This window comes from Mobula hypostoma, chromosome 3 (assembly GCF_963921235.1).
Source record: "Mobula hypostoma chromosome 3, sMobHyp1.1, whole genome shotgun sequence".
In the NCBI taxonomy this organism is placed as follows: Eukaryota; Metazoa; Chordata; class Chondrichthyes; order Myliobatiformes; family Myliobatidae; genus Mobula; species Mobula hypostoma.
In genome coordinates, this window is record NC_086099.1 from 195,248,156 (window position 1) to 195,271,828 (window position 23,673).

The following is a 23,673-nucleotide window of genomic DNA, read 5'->3' on the forward strand; positions in this document are numbered from 1 at the left end:
TAATGATAGATTCTTCGGCAGGAAACTCCGCAATTTTGGGATCTCTGCATTCCAATATCTAAGCAACAGAGTCCCAAACTCTCCGGCATTTATGCAGGTAATACCACTGTTTCACTGACCAACAGAATAAACAAAAGGGAAACTGGATAGGAATTCTTTTACACAGCAAGCAGTTCTGAGTAAACTACCTGAATGGATTGAAGAAGGAGGTTCAGGAAAAACTCTCAATGCGCTTGAAAAGAAAACATTTGCAGGGCTATGGGGAAGGAGGAGAGAACTGGGATCGATTGCTCAGTTCTTTGAAAGAATTGGCATAATCTTGTGTGCTAAATTATCTTTTCTTTGTGCTGTATGAGTTTATGATTCCATAATCACGAAGCCTTTTGAATTACATACTTCTGCACATTTTCTCCAAAACCCTTTAACTGTACGATCACTTCAAATATAGTATTCTTTAAATGCTGTGTGATCTCCCATCAAGTTGCTCAACTGAAGCCAAACAAAACAAGATAAGGTCGAATATTTTGGTCTTGACTTGATATTGAGTTTCTCTATTTGGGATTAAAATGGACGCCCTGCACGGCACTGCCACATTCTGTTTTCTTTTTATTATCTTAATGTAATTATGTATGACATGAGCTATTTGGAAAGACAAAAGTTTTTATCTGCATCTTGGTACATGTGACAAGAATAAGCCAATGTTAAAAGATTATTGTGAGTTTTCACCGGTGAGGGTTGAATCAGTAAATCATGGAAGATTAAACTCTGTATTACTGAACCAAAACTACAAGAAGGTTTTTGAACTTTAAACAATGAGAATGCAGAGCAAATTGTTCCAGCCTATTGGAATCTTGGCTGGAATCTAACCATACACAATTTTAGGATAATAGTATGTTCTTCATTTCACCATAGCGTGGTTGTGTGTAAATTTCACAAAAGCATCACATCATTCCACAAATTCTGTATCGAGATCTGATCTACAATCCCACAGGATACTTAAAGCTTTCATCCTGAGGCCAGGCATTTGGCTATTTAAAAGACAGAAAGCCAGTGAGCATGCCTGCAAGTCTGTCTCAGTGAATTTCCCAGCAAAAAAGCTGTAAGTAGCTTGGTGTACGTGAGGAAAATTTATGTGGGCCTTTGCTCAGTGAAAGCAATGCGTGGGGACCTGGGGGATGAGGAAAAGAAGACAATCAGGTGTCTGACTTGCAGAATTAAACCCTCTTAGGATTCAATACACAAGTGCCTGTCAGGATCTGTGTAGGAGTAAAACTGCTTGGGAAATAATGTGGAGGCATAAAGCTTGATGAGGGAAGTCTTATTCTATCCAATCATCAGCTATTGTGGTGAAATAGGATTCATCTGGATGTCAGAATAAATCAACATGGGATTTCCGCAAACTTCCAGCACTCCGTTCTATAGAAAGCTTTCCAGCTGTATGAAATCCCTCCAAAGTCCATGGCTCATCTTTCCCTCCTCTCTTTTAAAGGCTCAGCATCCACTGTGAACAAACTAGAAATAGATATCAAACTCCAGCACTTGTCTTCCTTTTCCACCTATCGTATGTTTGCCATTGATGTTTGAAGATGTGTAAATAACTGTTATCTACAGAAAGGGGACAGTTGCTCTGAGAATAATAAATTGGTTTGTAATGACATACTGAGAAACACTTTGAATTAGAAAATGATCCTTATTGGATTTCTGAATGAATTCATTATCACAGATGGCTATTGGGTATATTTGAAGTGGAAGTTGATAGCTTCTTGATTAGTAAATGCACCACAGGTTATGGGGAGAAGGCAGGTGAATTGGGTTGAGAGGGATAATAATGACTGGACGCGATGGGATGAAAATGGCCGAATTCTATTTCTATGTCTTATGGTCTTATGTTCTTATTATGTCTGGTTTTAGAACTGTGGTTATACAAGGGTAAATATTAATTAAAGGATGGTGGGGTTGCTCTGATCTGAATGACTATATCACCTAATCATTCATTGCAACATTGCTGCACCATGAGACCAGCTCTGGGTGACGACTTTGACTACCACAGTGCTTTACTTGATGCTCCCTGTGTGAGCGATTGAGGGTGAAAATGATGCCGTTGTTTAGATCTGTTTAAAAGAGCCCACAGTTCTGCTGAATTGATTGGGCGATATGGAAGTCCGAAAGTGCAAACAATAAAAGTAGGAGAGTTTGCACATTTTCGAAAGACATGAGGAAATAGAAAATATTACTCAAAACTGATGCACAAACAAAATGGAACTACAAACAGATGGCAGAAATAGCACAAATGCAATCTATAATAAAGTGCTAGGGGTGTTTATATTTACTTGCTGTACTCCATGTCTCTTGGAGCTGATAACATTGTAGAGGCCATGGGTGCCACCGTTAAAGAACAAAGTGCAGTGACCTGGAAAAATTTAATTAGTACAGATGGGCTCCAGTTTTTATGCAGCACTAGAAATGTAGCTGGCAACCATTTTTCAAAAAGAAAAGAACCATTTGATGAGATCATTGAGTTGATAGAAGTGCATTTCAACTGAACACTGATCAGGTTATTTTGAAGTTACAGTTTTGATGCTCAGAATCAGATGAAACTGGGGATTACAATCTCAGTCTGAAGGACAGAGTAAGACAGTATAATTTTGAAACATCCTTGCACCGAATGTTTGGAAATGTATCAATGTATATTTGAATTGATAAGCAAAAGCAGGCTAATGTCTTCAAACACACAAGTCATTACTTTTGAAAAGGTGATGAGAACTGCAATGTAAAGGAAATGTGTTGGAGTTTTGGGAGCTCAAGATGCAGATGTGGTGTGGTAATGTCAGTATTAGCCATATCTTCTCCATCAAGAACTGTACCATTGAGTATTAAGTGTAAATTAAGCCTGAAATCAGGTTCCCAAGAAACCCAAGAGGTGTGAAAACAATGGAGCACATGACAAAGGTCAGGTTACCAATGCAGGGAGATCAGGTAATTTTTATCTCTCCATTTAAAGCAGCCTGCATTGTAATTGCAAGAAAATGTAACATCCAGCAGATAACCTCCTCAGCCCTCTACTCTACTCCCTGTACACTCACAGCTGTGTGGTCAGATTCCGTTCTAAGCCCATCGAGAAGTTTGCAAATGATCCTGCTATAACGGGATGTATCTCAAATAATGATGAGTCAGAGTACAGGAAGGAGACAGAGCCTCGTTGCATGCTGTTATTGTGATGAGGATGGCTTGGATCCAGATGCCCGTGTACCCAAGGCTAAGACTGAGATACGATTTCAAACTGGATCAAAAATCTGAACACAAGACAAATGCTAGATGAAATTACCAATAGGCTTATGACTGAGCACGGAACCTCAGTTCAGTTGCTCCTTAAATGCTCAATCCCTGGCACCCAAAACATGATTGCCAATTAGCCGGACTCTCCTGAATCTTTAAGGGGCCGTGCCAGCTATCCGTACTCTGGGGAGTTAGAGCATCTAAACCTCGGAAGCTGGTGCGGATGGGTGGTGTCATAATAGTCACAACAATAATCTGTCCCTCAATGTCAACAAAACAAAAGTGCTAGTTATGACCTCAGGAGGGGGGTAGTGCACATGTTCCTGTCTACATCAACAATGCTGAGGTCAAGAGGGTTGACAGATTCAAATTCTTAGGACTGAACATCACCAGTAGCCTGTCTTGGTCTAACCATGGCCAAGAAAGCTAATCAGTGCTTCTGCTTCCTCAGCAAGCTAAAGAAATTTAGCATGTCTTCTTTGATCCTTATCAACATATTGAAAACATCCTGTCCAGATGCGTCATGCTCCAACTTAAGAGCAGAGTGTATTCTGCTGTTACAAGACAACTGAACAGCTCCCTACTATGATAGGATTGACTATTGATCTCATAATCAACTTCATTATGACCTTACACCCTTATTGTCCATCAACACTATAGTTTTCTGTATTTTATCTGAGCCTCTTTTATTTTTTTTACCTTGTATTAACTCAATGCATTGTTGTAATGAACTGATCTGTATGAACAGTATGCAATGCAAGTTTTTCACTGCACCTCAGTACGTGTGACAATAATAAGTCAATTTACCAATTTACCAAGTTGCAAAAGGAAGCAGAACATGGCGGACACATTGTAGAGAAATAAAACTATCAAGTGCACACAAAGAATTGTCAAATAACACTAAAGATAACAATAACAAAGAGGAATGCAAGTTGGACATCATTCTATATAATCACTGGAGACTTAAAAGTAGACTTGAGATAGCCATTCATATCAAAGGCTTGGACATGGTAATGAGCGCGGATGCTGTAGCATACAGCTCACAATAGGGTGAGATGCTACAGGTATAATATTGGCAAGTCCCACCAATGTCATGTTAATTCCAGTTAAGTGTTACAAAAATGAGGAGAAGTGCTACATACTCCAAGGGAAGTGTTATAAACACCAGGGAGAAGCTTTGCAAATATGGAGAGAAGTGTTACATACACGGAGAGGTGTTACAAACACAGGGAGAAGTGCTGCAAACACAGGGAGAAGTGTTATAAACACAGAGAAAAGAGTTGCAAATGCTGGAAAAAGTGTGCAAACACTGGGAAAAGTGTTGCAAACCCATGAGAAGTGTTACAAACACACAGAGAAGTGTTACAAACACAAGGAAAAGTGTTACAAACACAAGGAAAAGTGTTACAAACACAGGGGAAAGTGTTGCAAACCCATGAGAAGTGTTACAAACACACAGAGAAGTGTTACAAACACAAGGAAAAGTGTTACAAACACAAGGAAAAGTGTTACAAACACAAGGAAAAGTGTTACAAACACAGGGGAAAGTGTTACAAACACAGGGGAAAGTGTTGCAAACACAGAGAGAAGTGTTACAAGCACAGGGGTAAGTGTTGGAAACACGTGGAGAAGTGTTGGAAACACAAGGACAAGTGTTACAAACACAGGGAAAAGAGTTACAAATACAGGGAAAAGAGTTGCAAACACTGGGAAAAGAGTTGCAGACACAGGGAAAAGTGTGCAAACACTGGGAAAAGTTTGCAGACACTGGGAAAAGAGTTGCAGACACAGGGGAAAGTGTGCCAACACTGGGAAAAGTTTGCAGACACTGGGAAAAGAGTTGCAAACACTGGGAAAAGAGCTGCAAACATGGGGAAAAGTGTGCAAACACTGGGAAAAGTTTGCAAACACGGAAAGGTACTGCAGCCACGCAGAGAAGTGTTACAAACAAAGAGAAAAGTATTACAAACACAGGGAAAAGTGTTGCAAACACAGCGGAAAGCATTACAAACACAGCGGAAAGCATTGCAAACACAGCAGAAAGTTTTACAAGCACAGAGGTAAATGTTACAAACACAAGCAGAGGTGTTACAAATACAGGGAAAAGTGTTGCAAACACAGGCGGAAGTGTTGCAAACACGGGGAGAAGTCTTGCAAACACTGGGAGAGGTATTACAAACTCTGGCAGAAATATTGCAGTCGCAGGAAGAAGTGTTACAAACACAGAGGGAAGTGTTGCAAGCAGCAGGAGAAACACTGCAAACACTGAGAAAAGTGGGAGAAGCATTCCAATATCAGGAAAAAAACATTGTAAACACCAGAAGTATTGCAAATGCTTGACAGGATTGTTTTCAATAATGGGCAAAGAGTGGCAAACACTGCAAATACCTGCAAACAACACTGATAAGTTTTGTGAACACCAGAAATGTCGAGTATAACTCGAGTAGTATTGCAAACATGGGAAGACCTGCTGCAAACACCTGGAGAAATATCGTAAACTCTGGGAGAAGTGTCGCAAATCTCAGGAAAAGTGCGGATGTTTGGCAGAGTACTGTCAACTCCCTGAGAAATTTTGCAAACATTGTAAGAAGTGTTCCAAACACGTGAAGCATTTCATACTCAGGGAGAAGTGTTGCAAATACTAGAAGAATTATGAATGGAAGAAGTATTTAAACTCCAGGAAAAATGTTACATGCACCAAGAGAAGAGTTGGAAATGTCAGGACAAAGTGTTGCAAACACCGGCAGAAACACAGCAAGGATGAGAAATGTTGCAACCCCCAGGAGATCTGTTGTAACATCAGGAGAAGTATTGCAAACTCTAGGGGAAAAGACGATAGAACATAACCTAAGATACTCATGATCAGGGTATCATGCACTCGGACTCCAATAGTGCTGAGCAGACACTGGTAGAGCACTTGAGGCTAACACATTCAAAATCAACAGATGGTGAAGCAAGGAAAGATAAATTGTGCAAAGTTTATGTGCGCGCCCTCTCCCCAGAGGACTTAGCTTTGCCTTTCACTTGGCACAGTAGAGAGGGAAAATGGCAAAAGACCAAGCATTCAATGGTGAAAGCAAAGAATGGGGTTCCTGTGTGTGTTAGAAGCAAAGCTTCGTGTCAGTCCAGATTGAAGGATGATCACTGGAACAGTGCTAATAGAGTGAAATGGTTAGAAAACTGTATTGGTTTAATGACAAGTACATTACTGGGGGGCTCTCCGTCAGTGTGACCTAGGATCCAAACCGACGGTGCAAACACAATTGTGTGAAGGCACAAAGCTACTGAGGAATCTGCCTTGGGAAACTCAGATTGGCACTTTGTAGCTGGGATAAGCAACCTATATTATACAAATGGAGTTTTCCTCTATGAGATTAGAATGGATCTTCTCAGTAAAAGATCCAATGACCTGGAGAGACAGAAAAGAAGGGGGAAATTTCCTGACTCTGCTAAACTGGAGCAAATGCAGTGTAACTAATTGGTATAAATAGTTGTATAACTTAGGTCTCTCCTGGGTATGAGGATAAACTACGTCTGGCTGTGGAGCATTTGCTTTAGGTAATGAGGTTACCATTAACCACAGCTACCTCCAGGTCACCCTTAGGCAAGGTGCAGCACCTGTGAGCCTCCCTACTTGGGTTACAGTGAAGCCATGGAATGCAGGTGGTGGATGATCCAATCGATGGTTTCTGCTTCTCAGACGCTGAGCAGTAGATCCTTTTAATAGGACAATGGTCAGGGTGACCCGTCTTGTAAAGACACTGCATCGGAAGCAAGCAAGAGGAAGCCAACAGCATAAATGGCAGCCCACTTCCAAATAGTGCGGACACCTCGCTCGGTACGGGATATCATGTAAACAGACAGGTGAGCCCGGATTGTCATACCACTACTGTCTGCAGAAACAAGAGACTGCGAATTGCCGCTTGGAATGTTCCAACCCTGCACCAAGCCAGTAAGCTAGAAAACGTAAAATTAGAAATGAAGAGACTAGAAGTTGGCATCCTCGGCCTAAGATGGAAAGGCAGTGGGGTATTCCAATCAGACGACTACAAGATGATATACTCTGGTGGAGATAAACATGAAAAGGGTGTTTCAATCATCTTAGACAAAGAAACATCCAAAAGCCTGCTAGGATACTGGCATATCTCAGACAGAAGGATGCTGATCAAACTAGACGGACAACAAAACAACATCTCTATCATCCAAGTATATGCACCCACAAGCTCAGAGGAAGAAACTGATGCCTTCTAACACTCTCTAGACAAAGAACTAGAAGAATGCAAATCACAAGAAGCCATCATAGTCATGGGTGACTTCAATGCAAAAGCTGGTGAGGGAAGAGAAGACCATATTGTTGGAGACTAGGGATTGGGGGAAAGAAATGAAAGAGGAGAAAAGCTTATATCATGGTGTAAAACAAACAATCAGATAATCACCAGCACTTGGTTTAAACAACATCCAAGAAGAAAATGGACATGGAGAAGCCCAGATGGGAACAACAAAAATCAAATCAACTACATAACAATCAATAACAGATTCAAAAACTCGATAACTCAATCTAAAAGCTACCCTGGAGCAGACTGTGGAAGCCACCACATACCAGTCATTTGCAAAATGAAAATAAAGACGAGAAAATTAAAGAAACCAAAAAGATCAGAACCACTGGATTATCAACAACTACAAAACAACCCTCATCTGAAAACAGAATACACAATCAAGGTGAAAAACTGTTTTCAATTGCTGCAGGAAGAAGGAGGCAAATCTTCCTGGGACATACTGAAGTAATCCATGGTTGTAGCTGCAAAAGAAACCACCCCATGAAAAGAACGGAAAAGTAAGAAGAAATGGATAACTGAAGATATAATACAATTGATACAACAAAAACAGACCATCAAACTAAGAGACAGTGAAGAATACAAACAACTTGATAAGACAATAAAAAGAAAATGCAGAGAAGCTAAAGACAGATGGCTAAATGAGAAATGCTCAGAGATAGAAATGCTACAAACCCATAATCCTGGAAAAAAGTTGATGCACAATAAGATTAAAGAATTAACGGGGAACTTACCTTGCTCAGCAAGTGGATGCATCAAGGCAAAGGATGGCACCTTAATTATGAACAAAGAGGAAATCCTAAACAGATGGACAGAATATATAAAAGAACTTTTTGAAGACCAAAGGGGAGAAAGACCGAACATAAAGAAGAATCTTGAAGGACCTGGCATTCTAAAATCAGAAATTCGAGCAGCCGTAAATGAAACAAAACATAACAGAGCAACTGGTCCAGACAACATCGCTGTTGAAATGATACTGGCCTTAGAAGATTTTGGAATAGAGAAGGTAACAGAAATAGCAAATGAAATCTATGATCATGGGGAGATACCTGATGATTTAAGTAAATCAGTGTTCATCACACTTCCAAAGAAAGAGGGAGCAACAGAATGTGAGTTACATCGTATAATAAGCCTGATGAGCCACGTGGGAAAAATTATTCTCAGAGTAATCATGATGAGAGCAAGACGCTGTATAAAACCAGAAATCAGTAAAGAACAATGCAGCTTTGTGGAAAACACTGGGACCAGAAATGCAATTTTCATGCTATGGATGATCTGTGAACGAGCCATCCAGGTACAAAAGGACATCTACCTATGTTTCATGGACTATACAAAAGCTTTTGACACTGTCAGACAGCAAGATCTTCTGGAAATGCTTCAAGATCTTGACATAGATGGGAAAGATATACGTTTCTTAAGAAACTTATACTGGGACTAGACAGCATCCATCAGAACAGAAGGAGCAGTGAGTGAGTATGTGAATATCATGAGAGGAGTCAGGCAAGGTTGTGTCTTTTCACCAGACTTATTCAACCTGTAGAGTGGAAATATCTTGAGAAGTATCACAGACATCAAAGGATTCACAATTGGAGGCCATAATATAAATAACATCAGATATGCTGATGACATTGTACTAATAGCTGACTCAGAAACAAAACTTCAAGAACTACTCACTATAGTGGCAGCAGAAAGTAATCACAGAGGCCTCTCAATCAACACCAAGAAGACAGAAAGCATGGTCATCTCCAGAAAGACAAACATCCCATAATGTGTGATCAGGATCGGAAGTACAAACATCAAACAAGTCAACAAATTCAAATATCTTGGCAGCCTAATAACGTAAAGGTAGGTGAGACACAGGTATCAAATACAGAATAACAATGGTGAAAGAAGCTTTCCAAAAAATGAAGACCATATTAACAGACAGAAAGATGAGCACGTACACTAAAAACAGAATACTGCAGTGCTACATTTATTCTATACTGACTTATGGAAGTGAATGCTGGACCATTTCTCCAGCAATGGAAAAGAGACAAGAAGCAGCTGAATTATGGTTCTACAGGAGAATGTTAAAAATATCATGGACCACACACACATCAAAGGAAGAAGTTCTCAGAAGAGCCCAAGCAGTTCGATCACTCATACCAACAATAAGAGAAAGACAACTCAGATTTCTAGGACACATCATGCGGAAAGATGAATTAGAAAAACTCATACTCTCTGGAAAGATTGAGGGGAGCAAACCTAGAGGAAGACCTCAGCTTATGTACATCAAAAGCCTAGCCAGGTGGCTACACATCGAGGAAATGGAAGTCATCCAAAAAACGAAGGATAGATGTATATGGAAAACCATGGTCACCAAAGTCCGCATCGGATATGGTACCTAGACAGACAGACAGACATAATTTAGGCTTGTTATATTTTTCTTGTGAATACTGTCATGTCAGCTTTTCATTTCACGTGTACATACACATATTTATGCATATGACACTAAACTCATCTTTGACTTGGATCTTGAAATGCAGACAAGGACTGGTAGCTGCATGAAATGGAAGTTCCATTGTGACACTGACACAGCAAACAGCATGGTCAGAGAAGGTGAATAAAAATCAAAGAATAGAGAGCCTAGCGAACAGAGCACAGTGCAATAATGTTATTGTGTATATCAGTTCTAGGTTGATATGGTTATATTCTGATTTACATGGTTATATTCTGTAATGTAAGTAAACATACAAGTTAACAGGACATCTATTTCGGGAATGAAAATGTCACTACACCCTTTGTGGCTATGCCTCCTGGTTAATGGTTATAGCACCGTGTCCCTTGCTCAAAGCTTTTAACTGCCACACTGCACGGTTTAAGTACTTAATATGCTTCTGGTCACTGCATCACAAGAAAGATGTATTTGCACTGAATGAGGTGCTGGGTAGATTATTGAGAACTGGAACATCTGGACAGAGGAAGGAGAGGTGAAATTGAGTTGAGGTGCATATTATTATGAATGGCTTAGAGGAAGCAAAAGCCTGGGGCCCCAGATTGTATTTGACAGGAGGATTAGATGGAAATAGGAAATTCTTTTCGTATAGAAGATAGCAGAACTGGGACATGTTGTCTGAAGTAGTGGTTGAGGCAGAAACTATTATACTAAAAAAATACAGTCAAATGCATACTTGTGGGGCAGTGAGCAACAGGGCTATGGAGCTATGCTAGAGGACAAGAACATTTGATGTGAAGACATGAGCTGAATTGAATCCTTCTCTGTTTTACGTTTTCTATGACTCTATAATAAACGACTGTGTTTAATTGATGCTTCATATCTTAGTGACTAAATGACGCAGAAGAATCTATAATAAACAAAATAAATCACAAATAATCTACAGACAATCTCCACAGACAATCAGTATCTATGAGGCTTTTCAGCTGGTCACCTAAAACAGTTGTCATACTTTAATTGGGAGCTCTTTTTCCAAGCTAGTTTAAGGAAAATTCAGCAGATGTCAAACTTGGCATGTTGAGAAAACTAATGGTCCTCATGAAGCTTGTGAAAGGCATGGATTAGAAAAATGAATAAAATGTAATGCTATAATTAGATTTTAGATTAAAGCACAATTCGTCTATGTGTAGAGACATCTGAATTCAAAAGCTTGGTCGGGCAAATTCCTGGGAGTAAATTCATTGTACTTTGATCTCATAATGCTATCTACACCATTAGCAAAAGTCCTGTTCCTTCTGATCAATGCACAATCAGTATCCTTCACCTAGCAACAACAACCATCCTTTGAAGCTATACAACATAGGTACAATTCTGAGCACTAGAAACAAGGAATTGCATTTGTTGCTGCCACTTGGAGCTGCACAAGCAGGCTGATGAAAGGAAAGTAAACTCTCTCTGGTTGTTTTGGATGAAAGGGGATGATGTGGATGTGTTTTATGTTTAGTCATTTATTTTATACATGCTCATTCACAAGATGTGGAATTAACTGGTAATGCCATTATTTACTGTCAATTCCTAACTGCTCCAGAACTGAGGAAAACAGTCGAGAGTCAGTCACATATAGAACAGAATGGCATCAGATGCAAGATCTCCTCTTTCGGAAATCAGTGAATTGGCTCTTCTTGTTAAAAAATGGAATAGTTATTGTGATTTGCTTTGAAACATATCCAGATTTATTGAATTATTCAATTAGATCATAAGACCATCAGACGTAGGAGCAGAATTAGGCCACTTGGCTCATCCAGTCTGCTCCGCCATTCAATCATGGCTGATCCTTTTTTCACCTCCTTAGCCCCATTCCCTGGCCTTCTCCCCATAATCTTTGATGCCATGTCCAATCAAGAACCTATCAAGCTCTGCCTTAAATACACCCAGCAACCTGGCCTCCACAGCTGCCTTTGGTAATAAATTCCACAAATTCACCACCCTCTGACTGAAGAAATTTCTCCACATCTCTGTTTAAATGGGCACCCCTCTTTCCTGAGGTTGTGCCCTCTTGTCCTAGACTTCCCCACCATGGGAAACATCCTTTCCACATCTTGTCTGACTAGGCCTTTCAACATTCAGAAGGTTTCAATGAGATCCTCCCTCATCCTTCTGAATTCCAGCGAGTACAGACCCAGAGCCATCAAACATTCCTCGTATGATAACCCTTTCATTCCCAGAATTATCCTTGTGAACCTCCTCTGAACCCTCTCCAATGCCAACACCTCTTTTCTTAGTTGAGGAGCCCAAAACTGTTCACAATTCTGTATATTCTCCATGTCACTCTTTAATTGTCCATGCAAATATTCAAGCTGCTAGTCCAGTTTCTTAACCATGAGCTCTATCACTTCAGTATTAAGGCTCATTCTATTTGTGAAGAGACATGTTGCTTCTGGTGACTTCCAGTTAGATGGCAGCGCGTTCGATCACAGCTGATTCTTCGCGGCCAACCAAAGGTGTTATTGTCCCTTTTAAACATATTTTTTTAACAATTGCAAGGCCCTGCTGGACATTAAGAACTTAATGTATGTCAGATATACCCCATCGAAGGGTTGCTTCTTGGTGGAGAAACTGAAGGAGCTGGACGATGCGGATCATGCTGCTGCCTGTGACAGGGAGACGTCGGAGGAGTTGGTGTGTGAAGGCAGTGTGCAGTTTAACACCGAGTGATCATCTTAGTCGCTTTCCTTGTGATGGCAACACTTTGTTGGACATTTTAATTGAATAGGATTTATTTAAATCTTACATCCGCCCCATAATATGACGGAGTAAAAATCTTTGTGTTATGACGGCGTTGCAGGGTTCAGACATGTGAATTTATAAGTCTAATGGTTGGAGAAAGAAGCTGTTCCGTATTCTGCTGGTCCTGGTTTTAATGGTGCGGTACCGTTTGCCAGACGGAAGCAGCTGAAACAGTTTATGGTTGGGGTGACTGGTGACCCCAATGATTTTCCAGGCCTTCACTCTGCACCTGCTGCTGTAAATGTCCTCAATGGAGGGAAGTTCACATCCACAAATGTGCTGGGCTGTCTGTACCACTCTCTGCAGAGCCCGGCAATCAAGGTTTTTGCATTTCCTGTACCAGGCAGAGATACAGCCAGTCAGGATTCTCTCAATTGTGCCCCTGTAGAAGGTCTTGAGAATTTGGGGGCTCATGCAGAACTTCTTTAGTAGCCTGAAGTGGAAGAGACGCTGTTGTGCTTTTTTTTTGCCACACAGCCAATGTGTACAGTCCAAGTGAGATCTTCGGTGATGTGTATACTGAGGAACTCACCCTCTCAACTGCAGCCCCATCGATGTTGACTGGGCGTCCTATAATCTCCATTCCTCCTATACTCTGCGATCAGCTCTTTTGTTTTTTGGACCTTGAGGGAGAGGTTGTTATCTTAGCAGCACTGTGTCAGGGTGTTAATGCCTCCTCTGTAGGTTGTCTTGTCATCGCTAGACATAAGGCCAATCAACATTGTAATGCGGAACGCTGCAAGTCCAATTGACTGATTTATCGGTGGGCGATGGGAGGATATGGTGAAGGAGTTGTGGGGCCTCAGTCGTAGTGAGGACAAGGCCTCAAGCCGGGGCGTCGCCCATTGACAGCCGCCCAGCAGAGAGCTGTCTGAATTGGTGCTCTCCACTGAAGGCGGTGTAGTGCAGCATCAAAACTGGAGTCAGTGCTGCCCCCCATTGTTCGCTTGGCAAAAAACAAGCTGTACTGTGGTCTGCTGCAGACTGCTGCAACATTCATGGCACTCACAAAATGCTGGAGAACGCAGCAGGCCAGGCAGCATCTATAGGAAGAGGTACAGTCGACGTTTCGGGCCGAGACCCTTCGTCAGGACTAACTGAAGGAAGAGTGAGTAAGGGATTTGAAAGTGGGAGGGGGAGCGGGGAGATCCGAAATGATAGGAGAAGACAGGAGTGGGAGGGACGAAGCTAAGAGCTGGAAAGTTGATTGACAAAAGGGATACAAGGCTGGAGAAGGGAGAGGATCATGGCACTATCTTATATGTGCTATATGTGCCTTGTGCTGTGTATGATTGTTGGTACTGTGTTTTGGACTTTGGCCCTGGAGTAACGGTGTTTCATTTGACTGTCTTCATGAGCATTCATGTATGGTTGAATGACAATTAAACTTGAACTTGAACTAGTGAACTATGGAAAGTTATCAAAAGAGGAGAATGTATTACTTAAAGTTCAATGTTCAAAGTAAATTTATTATCTAAGTAGATATATGTCATCATATATAACCGTGAAATTTATTTTCTTCCTTTCTTTCTCCTCTTTCTCAGTAAATCCAAAAACCATAATAGAATCAATGAAGGACCACACCTAACAGAGTGAACAAACAACCAATGTGCAAAATACAACAAACTGTGCAAATACAAAAGAAAAATAATCATAATATAAATATTGAGAACATGAGATGAAGAGTGCTTGAAAGTGAATCCATAGGTTGTGGGAAAAGGTCAGTAATTGGGCAAGGGAAGTTGAGTGAAGTTATCTCACTCATTCAACAGCCTGATGGTTGAGGGGTAATAACTATTCCTGAACCTGGTGGTGCATGTCCCGATGCTCCTGCACCTTCTTACTGATGGCAGAAGTGAGAAAAGAGCATATCCTGGGTTGTCGGGGTCCCTGATGATAGATGCTGCTTTCCTGCAACAACACTCTGTGTAGATGTACTCATTGGTGGGGAGAGTTTACCCATGACAGACTGGGGTGTATCCACTACTTTTTACAGGATTTTCCAATCAAGGGCTTTGATGTTTCCATACCAGGCTGTGATGCAGCCAATCAATAGATTGTCTACCACGCATCTATAGAAGTTTGTCGAAGTTTTAAATACCATGATGAATCTGTGCAAACTTCAAAGAAAATAGAGGCACTACTATGCTTTCTTTGTAATTGCACTTATGTGCTGGTCCCAGGACAGGTCCTCTGACCCTCTCCACCTCTGATCCCCCAATGAGAACTGGCTCGTGGATTTCTAGTTTCCTCCTTCCACAGCCAATAATCAGCTCCTTGGTCTTGCTGACATTGAGTGAGAGACTGTTGTAGTGGCTCCACTTAGCTAGATTTTCAGTCTCCTTCCTATAAGCTGACTCATCACTACCTTTGATTCTGCCAATGGCAGCGGGTGTCTTCAGCAAACTCAAATATTTGCATTGAAGCCATGCTTTGCCACATAGTCATAAGTGTAAATAAAGTAGAGCAGCCTTGTGGTGCACCTGTGCTGAAGGAGATTGTGGAGATGTTGCCAATCCAGACTGACTGGGGTCTGCATGTGAGGAAATTGAATCCAATTGCATAAGGAGGTATCGAGACCAAGATCTTGAAGCTTTCTACTTGGTTTTGAGGGGATGATTATATTGAGTGCTGAGCTGTAGTTGATAAAGAACATCCTAATGTATGCATCTTTGCTATCCAGATGTTCCTAGATTATGATTAGGTCAAAATACTGGCACTTGTCACTTTGCAGCTATCATTACATAGACAACCAGGTTTAAGAAAGAGACCATCTATAATCACCAATAAGCAATGGGTGTGGTGTGAAAATTCAACTCTTCCATTGTGGGTTTTTTCAGAGAGACTTTCCAGATGGCCTCCACTGAGATCAGCCACTAAATTCTTCTGATCAAGATGGTGCTGAGCTGCGATGTCTATTGAGGTTGTGGCTCAGACGTAATTGGTTCTTATGTTCGTAAGGATGGTTCAGAGACATGGGGATTAAGGGTCAGATTAGGGTTTAGGAACACAGATGAGGGGAAGATTGAGATTAATCAGAGCGTTCCACAGTTGAAGGCCAGCATTCACCATGGATGGGTATCAGGTCAGTTGGATGAAGTCCAATGATCTACATGGTTTATGACCGAAGTTGGTTGATCCCATGGAGAAGGGCTGGTTAACTCCCAGGTTCAGAGCTCCAGAGTTTAGGGTCACATGATCATTAAGTCCAGGGCTTGATACCGACGATTGAAAACTAAGGTCAGCCAGTCTGGAAGTTGAGATAGTGGAAGTCCTGGTGAACATGTCCAGAAGTTGAAGGCCCAATGTTTGCAAGACTGTGGAGGCTGGAAGCAGTCTGTCTTGCAAATAGGGACGTGTGTGTGTGTGTGTGTGTGGGGGGGGGGGAGGGGTTGGAGGGGCGGGTTTTGTTGCTGTGGTTGTGTTGTTGTTATTGTTGCTTGTGTTGTTCTGCTGAACATTGTGAACTTGCCTTGCTGGCATTGGAGTGTGTGGTGACATATGGGCTGCTCCCAGCACATCATTAGGCTGTGTTTGGTTGTTAACAGACATAATGCATTTCACTCTTTGTTTTCATATACATCTGATAAATAAATGAATCTGAATCTGAATTATCTTCTTGAGTTCATGGCAATGGGTAACTAATATAAGATTGACATTAATATTCAAACACTGAGACTTCATTTTTTGAAAATACAAACACTTGTAAGTATTTCTGGGTGTTTATTTTCCCCTATAGTTCAGCAAACACATTCTTTTTCCTGCGAAGATGATTTTCCTTTAAATCAGTTTGGCTCCTGATGGAAAAATGCACATGGTTTGAACATCTTTGTAGTTGAAAAGGACATAACAAATTATATTTTTTTTACAAGATGCAGTTTAACTAGCTGACAACAAAGACACGCTACTCTCTGGCATCTCAAGGATGGCCCTTAATCTGAATCAATACAACCAAATTCAGTAATGAATTTCATGTCTATCTTCCTTGGGCCCCTACTGTAAGATTAATAAAAACAGAGCTTTAAATTATAAAGTCAATACAAAGAGCAGAATTAGACCTAGACTGAAAACAGATGTGGGACCTCTTACCCTGACAGCTGATTGGTTCTGGAGATTAGGCCTGCTATTACATTAGAAGTATTGTGGTTCTTTGTGCTTTGAGATGGATACATGTTTATTTTGTCCTGTAAAATTAGTTGATTTGATAATTTTTTTGAAAGATGTTCTGCCTGTGTGCACATTATAATTGCAAAATGATTTAAAAGTCTGCTGTCACCCCATTGGGAAGGTTGTGACCAGGCTGAATTCCAGGATTAGCCAACAGCTGCCTCATTTCCCCCCACCACTTTGAAAATGAGAGTGAATCCAGGAGCTAATAGACATCAATCGTTCCAACTATATTTATAGCCTACACAAGTTAAACCCTGAGACCACATTACAAAACAGTGATATGATGATTGTGTGCTGCCATCCCCAACAACAAAAATGCTCCAAGATTTTTGGGAAGGATATCAAAGAGGTCTCTCCTGGCTGACTGCTTGAGACTTGTAAACATTAAGAGAATGGCGTTACCAGGGCTTAGACCATCCTTTCTGGGCCCCTGTGGCCATGTGTCTCAGTCACGGGCAATGCTTGGGATGCACTCTCTGGAATATTGCCCATTCTATGCTTTGAAGTAGCTGAAGTTTGAATAGCAAGGAAATGGACACCACCAGACTTCCCAGTAACACATTTGTATTAGTCTGTAAAATGTTAAAACTTTTCTGTCTGAAAATTCCCAATGGAAATAATTTTATTTTCCAAAGGTATGTTTTCTTCTTTCATCTTTTGAATTGCACTTCACCATCAAAATTACTTTGTAAAAATCTTTTAAACGTTTAATCTTTCATGTTAGAATAGTGGCTTCTGTTATTATTAATCACATTCAAACCTCAGTAATAAATATTGTCAAACTCACTTCAGGTTTTAAGCTCACCATTACAAATGCATCACTCAAATGCAGCTTAGCAAGAACCTTTTTATTTACTAGCTATCTATGTGAATTATATGTGTAAAGATGCAAATGTACCCAATGGATCAAATTAGTATTCCCCTATAACCAGTCCAATACTTTGCCAAGTAACAATGGGGAAACAGCCTAACTAGTTACGTTTATCATCCACATCAGTAATAAATCCTAGTTAGCCAGCCTGTCTCAATTTTCCTCCATATGCCTTTCCACTGATAACCTATCAAACTATTCATTCTGATTCCAAAGAAAGACATTTCCCCTTCAATTCCTACCCCTGGAAACAATCTGTTTTTTTCCTATTTTCTCGCAGCCAATTTTGAGAATTGCCCACTTTACCCCTTAATCGTTTCTAATTATCTCCTTCAACCAACTTCAAAACAATTCTTGTGGTGCTTGCCCAGCACAAGTGTCATTTCTACAATCATATAGGCTACTTCTGTTTTCAAAATTCAAGGCAATTTCATAGCTAAGGACTCAAAATCTCCCCTTTATCAAATGAAAACAATATTATAGCATTCAGGTCAATGGAAGTGGGGAGAATATAGCATGGGCTGATGACTTGTCAGCAACTCCACAAAATTACATTGACAGCAGAGTGTGATGCACTCCTTGCCTGTATATATGCACTGTCAATACAGAACAACGTTTCCCCAGTGGTGATGTGGAAACTATCACCCAGTTGGAGTAGAAAGCATACAGATATCATCCATGTCAAAGGGTGCTCCCAGTAGCTGATGGGGGAGAGGTAGATGACAATACTGGGCTACCCATCCCCAGCACTGATTTCTCAGCATGACAGATACGATTTTTGCTGGTTAAAACAGAGAGAAAAATGATGGAACTGATGACAGTGTGCTATATGGTATTTTCCTTTGGGTCTCAGGTTTGTGATTGTGATTGCAGAAAATTACACAGTCAGAAATCTTCTTTGAAGTTTGGATTAGAGATATTTTCCTTTGCAGTTCAAAGCTGGACATTGTCTTCAGCTGCAAACCTCTCAAATAACAACAGGGCACAGACCTTGCTTTACTCATGACATTCTGAGCCAAGTGAAATCCTGTAGTTGTGATTACCTGTATCCATTCTTTGTTAGAGTCTTCTGATGGTGTCCACGCGTTTTCCGGGTAACTTAGTCTTGATCTTTCCGATGACCAGTATACGTTGTAATCGCTGGAACTCAAAATTTGATCTGCATGAATTTTGCCAGATTCCATGCCAAGTGATTCATTACAGTGAAAATCTGAACATAAAAACAGATAACACACAAATATAAATTCTTCTTATTACTGTGACTCATGAACTAGATGCTTAGCACAATTGTACCTCTGAAACTGATTATTTCCTTGTTCTTTGTATTATTTAAATCTGCTGTAAAGAATTCTGAAATATAAATTGAATTTGGTTATCATTTCAACCACCTATCTCCCTTCTCAGTACTGTTGTCGATACCCGTGGCGAAGTATTCATGTACAGCTTTGGACACTGGCCAGTAAAACTCCTGGGGCTGCTCTCAATCTGCTGGGATTTGTTCAGTGGGAGGACATTAATAATCTCATGTCTTCAATGTCTGCAGCAGTCTAATGCCAGTGGAATGAGAGCAATTCCAAGGAAAATCTTGTTGAATGTGTTAATTGTTTGTTTGTGGGGAATTTGTTTGCATTCAACATCACCAGACACCTAATCCCAGGACAGAGTGTTTTCTTCCTCCGCCCTCCATAAACTTCACCTTTGTGTTGTGAATCCCTCAATTACTTTGACCTGAGATTGGCAATTAATGCCTTTAACTGTTTGTGCCCCTTATCTATGCAGGCTTTCTGAAGAACTCTCCTCCATCTTTTCTAAAGTCTTGAGTTTGTGTCTACCCTGTGTGGATTGAATGCTTTACTGAACAGCACTGTTTAAATCTAGTTGTGGGAACACTGGACAGCAAACAAGTGCAGGAACCGGGTATGACTTTTGCCATATCTGTGTTTGGTTATAGAAGTCAATTTCAGACCAATGGGATTGCGGTGCTTTTTGACTGTATGAGCAGAAAGGTCATGATGGAACAAAACAACACTGATGTTAAAATAAAATATGCATTGATATGGAACTTATCTTTCCAGACTCAACACTGGAACAGACCCTTCTGGCCCTACTAGCTGGTGCTCCCCAATTACACACATTTGACTAATTAACCTAGTAACTCACACATCTTTAGAAGGTGGGAGGAAATCGGAGCATCTGAAGGAAACGCACTGTTATAACGTGTAAACTACTTACAGACAGCGGTGGAATTAAACCCAGTTCACTGGCACTGTAATAGCATTACGCTACCGTGCCTCCCTAAACTAATGAACCGGAACTACTAATGAAAATTGACAGTTGCTCGTATACTAGGCGCACCTTGCTCAGCTTCACATACAATAGACTGAATAGTCTCCTTCCATAATATTTTAACATGTCAATACTTATAAATCAATACATCCCCTGGAGATGAACTCAAAATCGTTTTGCTTCAAGCTGAACAGTACTGGAGAACTTCAAAGTACTGTATTTAAAAAAAAAGTTCCTTCCCTTGTGCCAATCTCAAATCTATCTTTGTTCAGAGTTTTTTTTTGGCATTTGAGCTTCAGTCTGCAATTGACAGGATTGCCGCACTAAAGCATTAAGAGATGAACTGCACACACCGGGTTGCCAATAGCAACGCAAAGTGTTCATCTTCCAATCTTTTAACATTATAATTCAACAGAATCACTCTTTATTGATTTATGAGGAATTGTCAAAAATTCTTGCAAAGCATCCTTTCACATGACTGGCTTTTATAGTGGACGATAAAATGGCAGAAACAGGTGGCACTGATAGTGGTCAGTAACCACATTTGGTAAAATGGTCTGCCACATGCTTTGTTCTGATCAGAGGAGCACCAACAATATCAAACAGGGAGAATTAAAGGATAAGTGTTAAAATCCTCCACATGGTGTTGCAATATTAACCTTCCAGCAATACTGAGGATGACATAGCCTCAGATACATATTTAAACTGTCCTGCCAAACCAAATGCTATTTCAAAAAAGCTAGCTTGTCAGACTTTAGACATCGGCTATGGCTGTTTATACAATTTGCACCATTTCTGTCAGCTTGACATGATTCATTATAGAGAGGCAGTCCTTCCGGGTTCTGGCTTTCACTATAATTTTTGTTCAACGAAGGTCATAATTAATGCTGCCCGAATCTGAAACTTAATACCTTCTGCCTGAAATTTCTTCTTTGAATCTCGCTTAGTTGTTTCTGGCCTACATTAAGAGGCTTTTTGTCAATCCTCTCCGGAACACTAGATGAAGAGCATCATAACAAAGGCAGAAAAAATGGACACTAACACTAATGTTCAAACGAGGCCTGCTTCTTATTGAAGACTTTCATTAAAAATCAATATAAGCTTGCATTTAATGCACTAATTTATCAGGGTGGCAAAATATAATAAGGCAAAATATCTCAAGGTGTTCAACAAGCCATTACTAGAGTTGTCACCTTGCAGGTGAGACATTAAACAAGTCCCTATAAGATAGATGAAAAAAAAATCCTCCTTTGCAAGAAGCAAAAGAAAACTAGTTTCTCTCTCAATGTATATCATGGAAAGCAGAGTAACTAACCATTTATCACATTCACTCGCAGTGAAAGCTTCCTTCCTTCTAATTAATTGCCCTGCTTTCCAACAATGAGTGGATACTTCCTTTCAAAATTAATTTGTTGCGTCAGACTCTCTTTTTGTGTATCTCTTGGATGTAATGAGATGTAATATAAATGAAATCTCACTTTTTTAAAAAAAATCAGGGACACTTATACAATGTACATCAAGCAGAAGAAAAATTGCTCTAGGCCCCTTATGGGTTATTGCTGCTTAATACGAGGAGTTGACCATGGGGTGTCCACAGAAATGTGTTCATCTTCCCCATGATACATTTCAAATTTTACTATCCAAACCCAAACTGAGTTGAGAGATCAGTAACAAAACTTCAACTCAATAGATTTATATTGCTTCCTCAGTAGTAAAAAAAAACAAAAGGTGCTTTAATTTAGAAAGAAATATGATAACTTTAAAATATTTGTTATAAAATCATGCATTACCTCCAGCATATTGCTTACAATATACAGACATAAATTGCCATAGAGAGGGGTCAAGCTTGGTCAAACTGGAATTTATTATTTAGATATTCTGTATTTTTTATTTTCTTCTACTTCCTTAGCTACTTTCTTGTTCCACAATTGCTGAAGAGTGGGGTATTAGGCCAGCATTATAGTCAAGTGAAGTCTTATATTTCACACCCACACATTTTCCTGGATGTGCTTGCTTTTTGCTTTGTTGAGATGTTGCCAGGAGGCTGGAGGCATCCATCTTCCTTCAAGTGATCGGTTTCATTAAAGGTCAGTCACACACTCCTTTTGTTGCCAAGGTCCTTAAGCCCAATCCAATCCTCTCCCAAATCACTGATCATCTCCTCAACACGCCCACTCACTCTTCAACCAATAAGCTGGAACACATTTCATCTGGGCCTGATGACTTTTCATAGACCATAAACCCCCTGCTTCCTGTTTTACTCAATTTATCTCTTCAAGTATTTCACCATAGCTGCAAATTGACATCATTCTGGTTTTGTCTGAAGACAGTCATGAAATATTAATTTTGAAGTTACCCACATTACCTATCCCCATATCCTTTGGGTCTGTAAAAGGTCAGATTCTTTCCTTAGTTATCACCTAATTTTAAACTAAATTTTGAGACTTATAAAAATAATTTACTGCTGATATTTTTATACCTTTTCTTTGCTTTCTTGATTTCCCTTTTTTTTTGTGTTGTCTTACATTTTCTACTCTCTTCCAGATTTTCTGTTGGATTGAGTCTGACAAGTGCTTCCTTCTACCTTAACCTACTTTCTTTGGACCTTGTTATCTAGTGGGAAGTGGGAGGGATTTGGAATTCACTGTTTCCTGTTGTGTGCAAACATTCTTCCTTCACCTTCACCTTCTTGAGATTAAGTTTAGCTTTATTTGCCACATGTGCATCGAAACATTGAAATATAGAGTGAACTGCATCGTTCATGTCACTGACCAACACAGTCAGAGGATGTGTTGGAGGTGGCTCACAAGCATGGCCATGTTTCCAGTGTCAACATGGCATGGTCACAAGTTACTAACCCTAACCCATATGTCTTTGGAAACCAGAGCACCTGGAGGAAACCCACGTGGTCACAGGGAGAACATACAAATTCCTTACAGGCAGTGGTGGGGATTGAACCCTGATCACTAATCTTGGCACTGTAAAGCATTACGCTTACTGCTACACTAACTTGCCACTTGAATGTCTCCCATTGCTCTCAGGTTGACTTATCTATAGACAACTGCTTAAAGTTCACTTTTTCTACTATTGCCTCAATGCAGTAAAACTGGCCCTAGATCCTTCTTCCCAGTTTTGCCTTTGTTTTTTCCTATGACTCATATTGAATCATGATCACCTCTCCATAATACTCTCCACTGATAGTCCTTCCACTAGTCCAGCCACGTTCTCCAGAACTATATTCAGAATTGCCTCTCCTAATTTTATCAGGTTTGCTTCACTATAGCTAAAAGTGTTTCCTAAACTGCTGCTTTGCTACACTGTATCATCTATACCTTTTATGCTGTATTTCAGTTAATGATATTTCCTTCAATGTCTCTATCAAATTTTGGATGAGTATTGTCTTGTAAAGCACACTAGGGCATTATATGGAAGCAAGATGTTATTGAACAGGATTGCTTTTTTATTTTGACTTGCTGCTGGCAATATTTGGTTTAGTAGGGTCTGCAAGGAATGTT

At 40.2% G+C, this 23,673-nt stretch overlaps 1 protein-coding gene across 4 annotated transcripts in view; it reads right to left on the reverse strand.

Annotated features, from left to right (window-relative positions):
• The window catches only part of nrp1a (neuropilin 1a), a 197,720-nt gene that overhangs the window by 65,568 nt on the left and 108,479 nt on the right, over nucleotides 1–23,673 (reverse strand). For all 4 annotated transcript variants that reach the window (XM_063044352.1, XM_063044350.1, XM_063044351.1 and 1 more), the window contains exon 7: nucleotides 18,916–19,082. In XM_063044352.1, coding sequence (XP_062900422.1) covers nucleotides 18,916–19,082 — 167 coding nt within the window. The remainder of the gene's footprint in view (nucleotides 1–18,915; nucleotides 19,083–23,673) is intronic.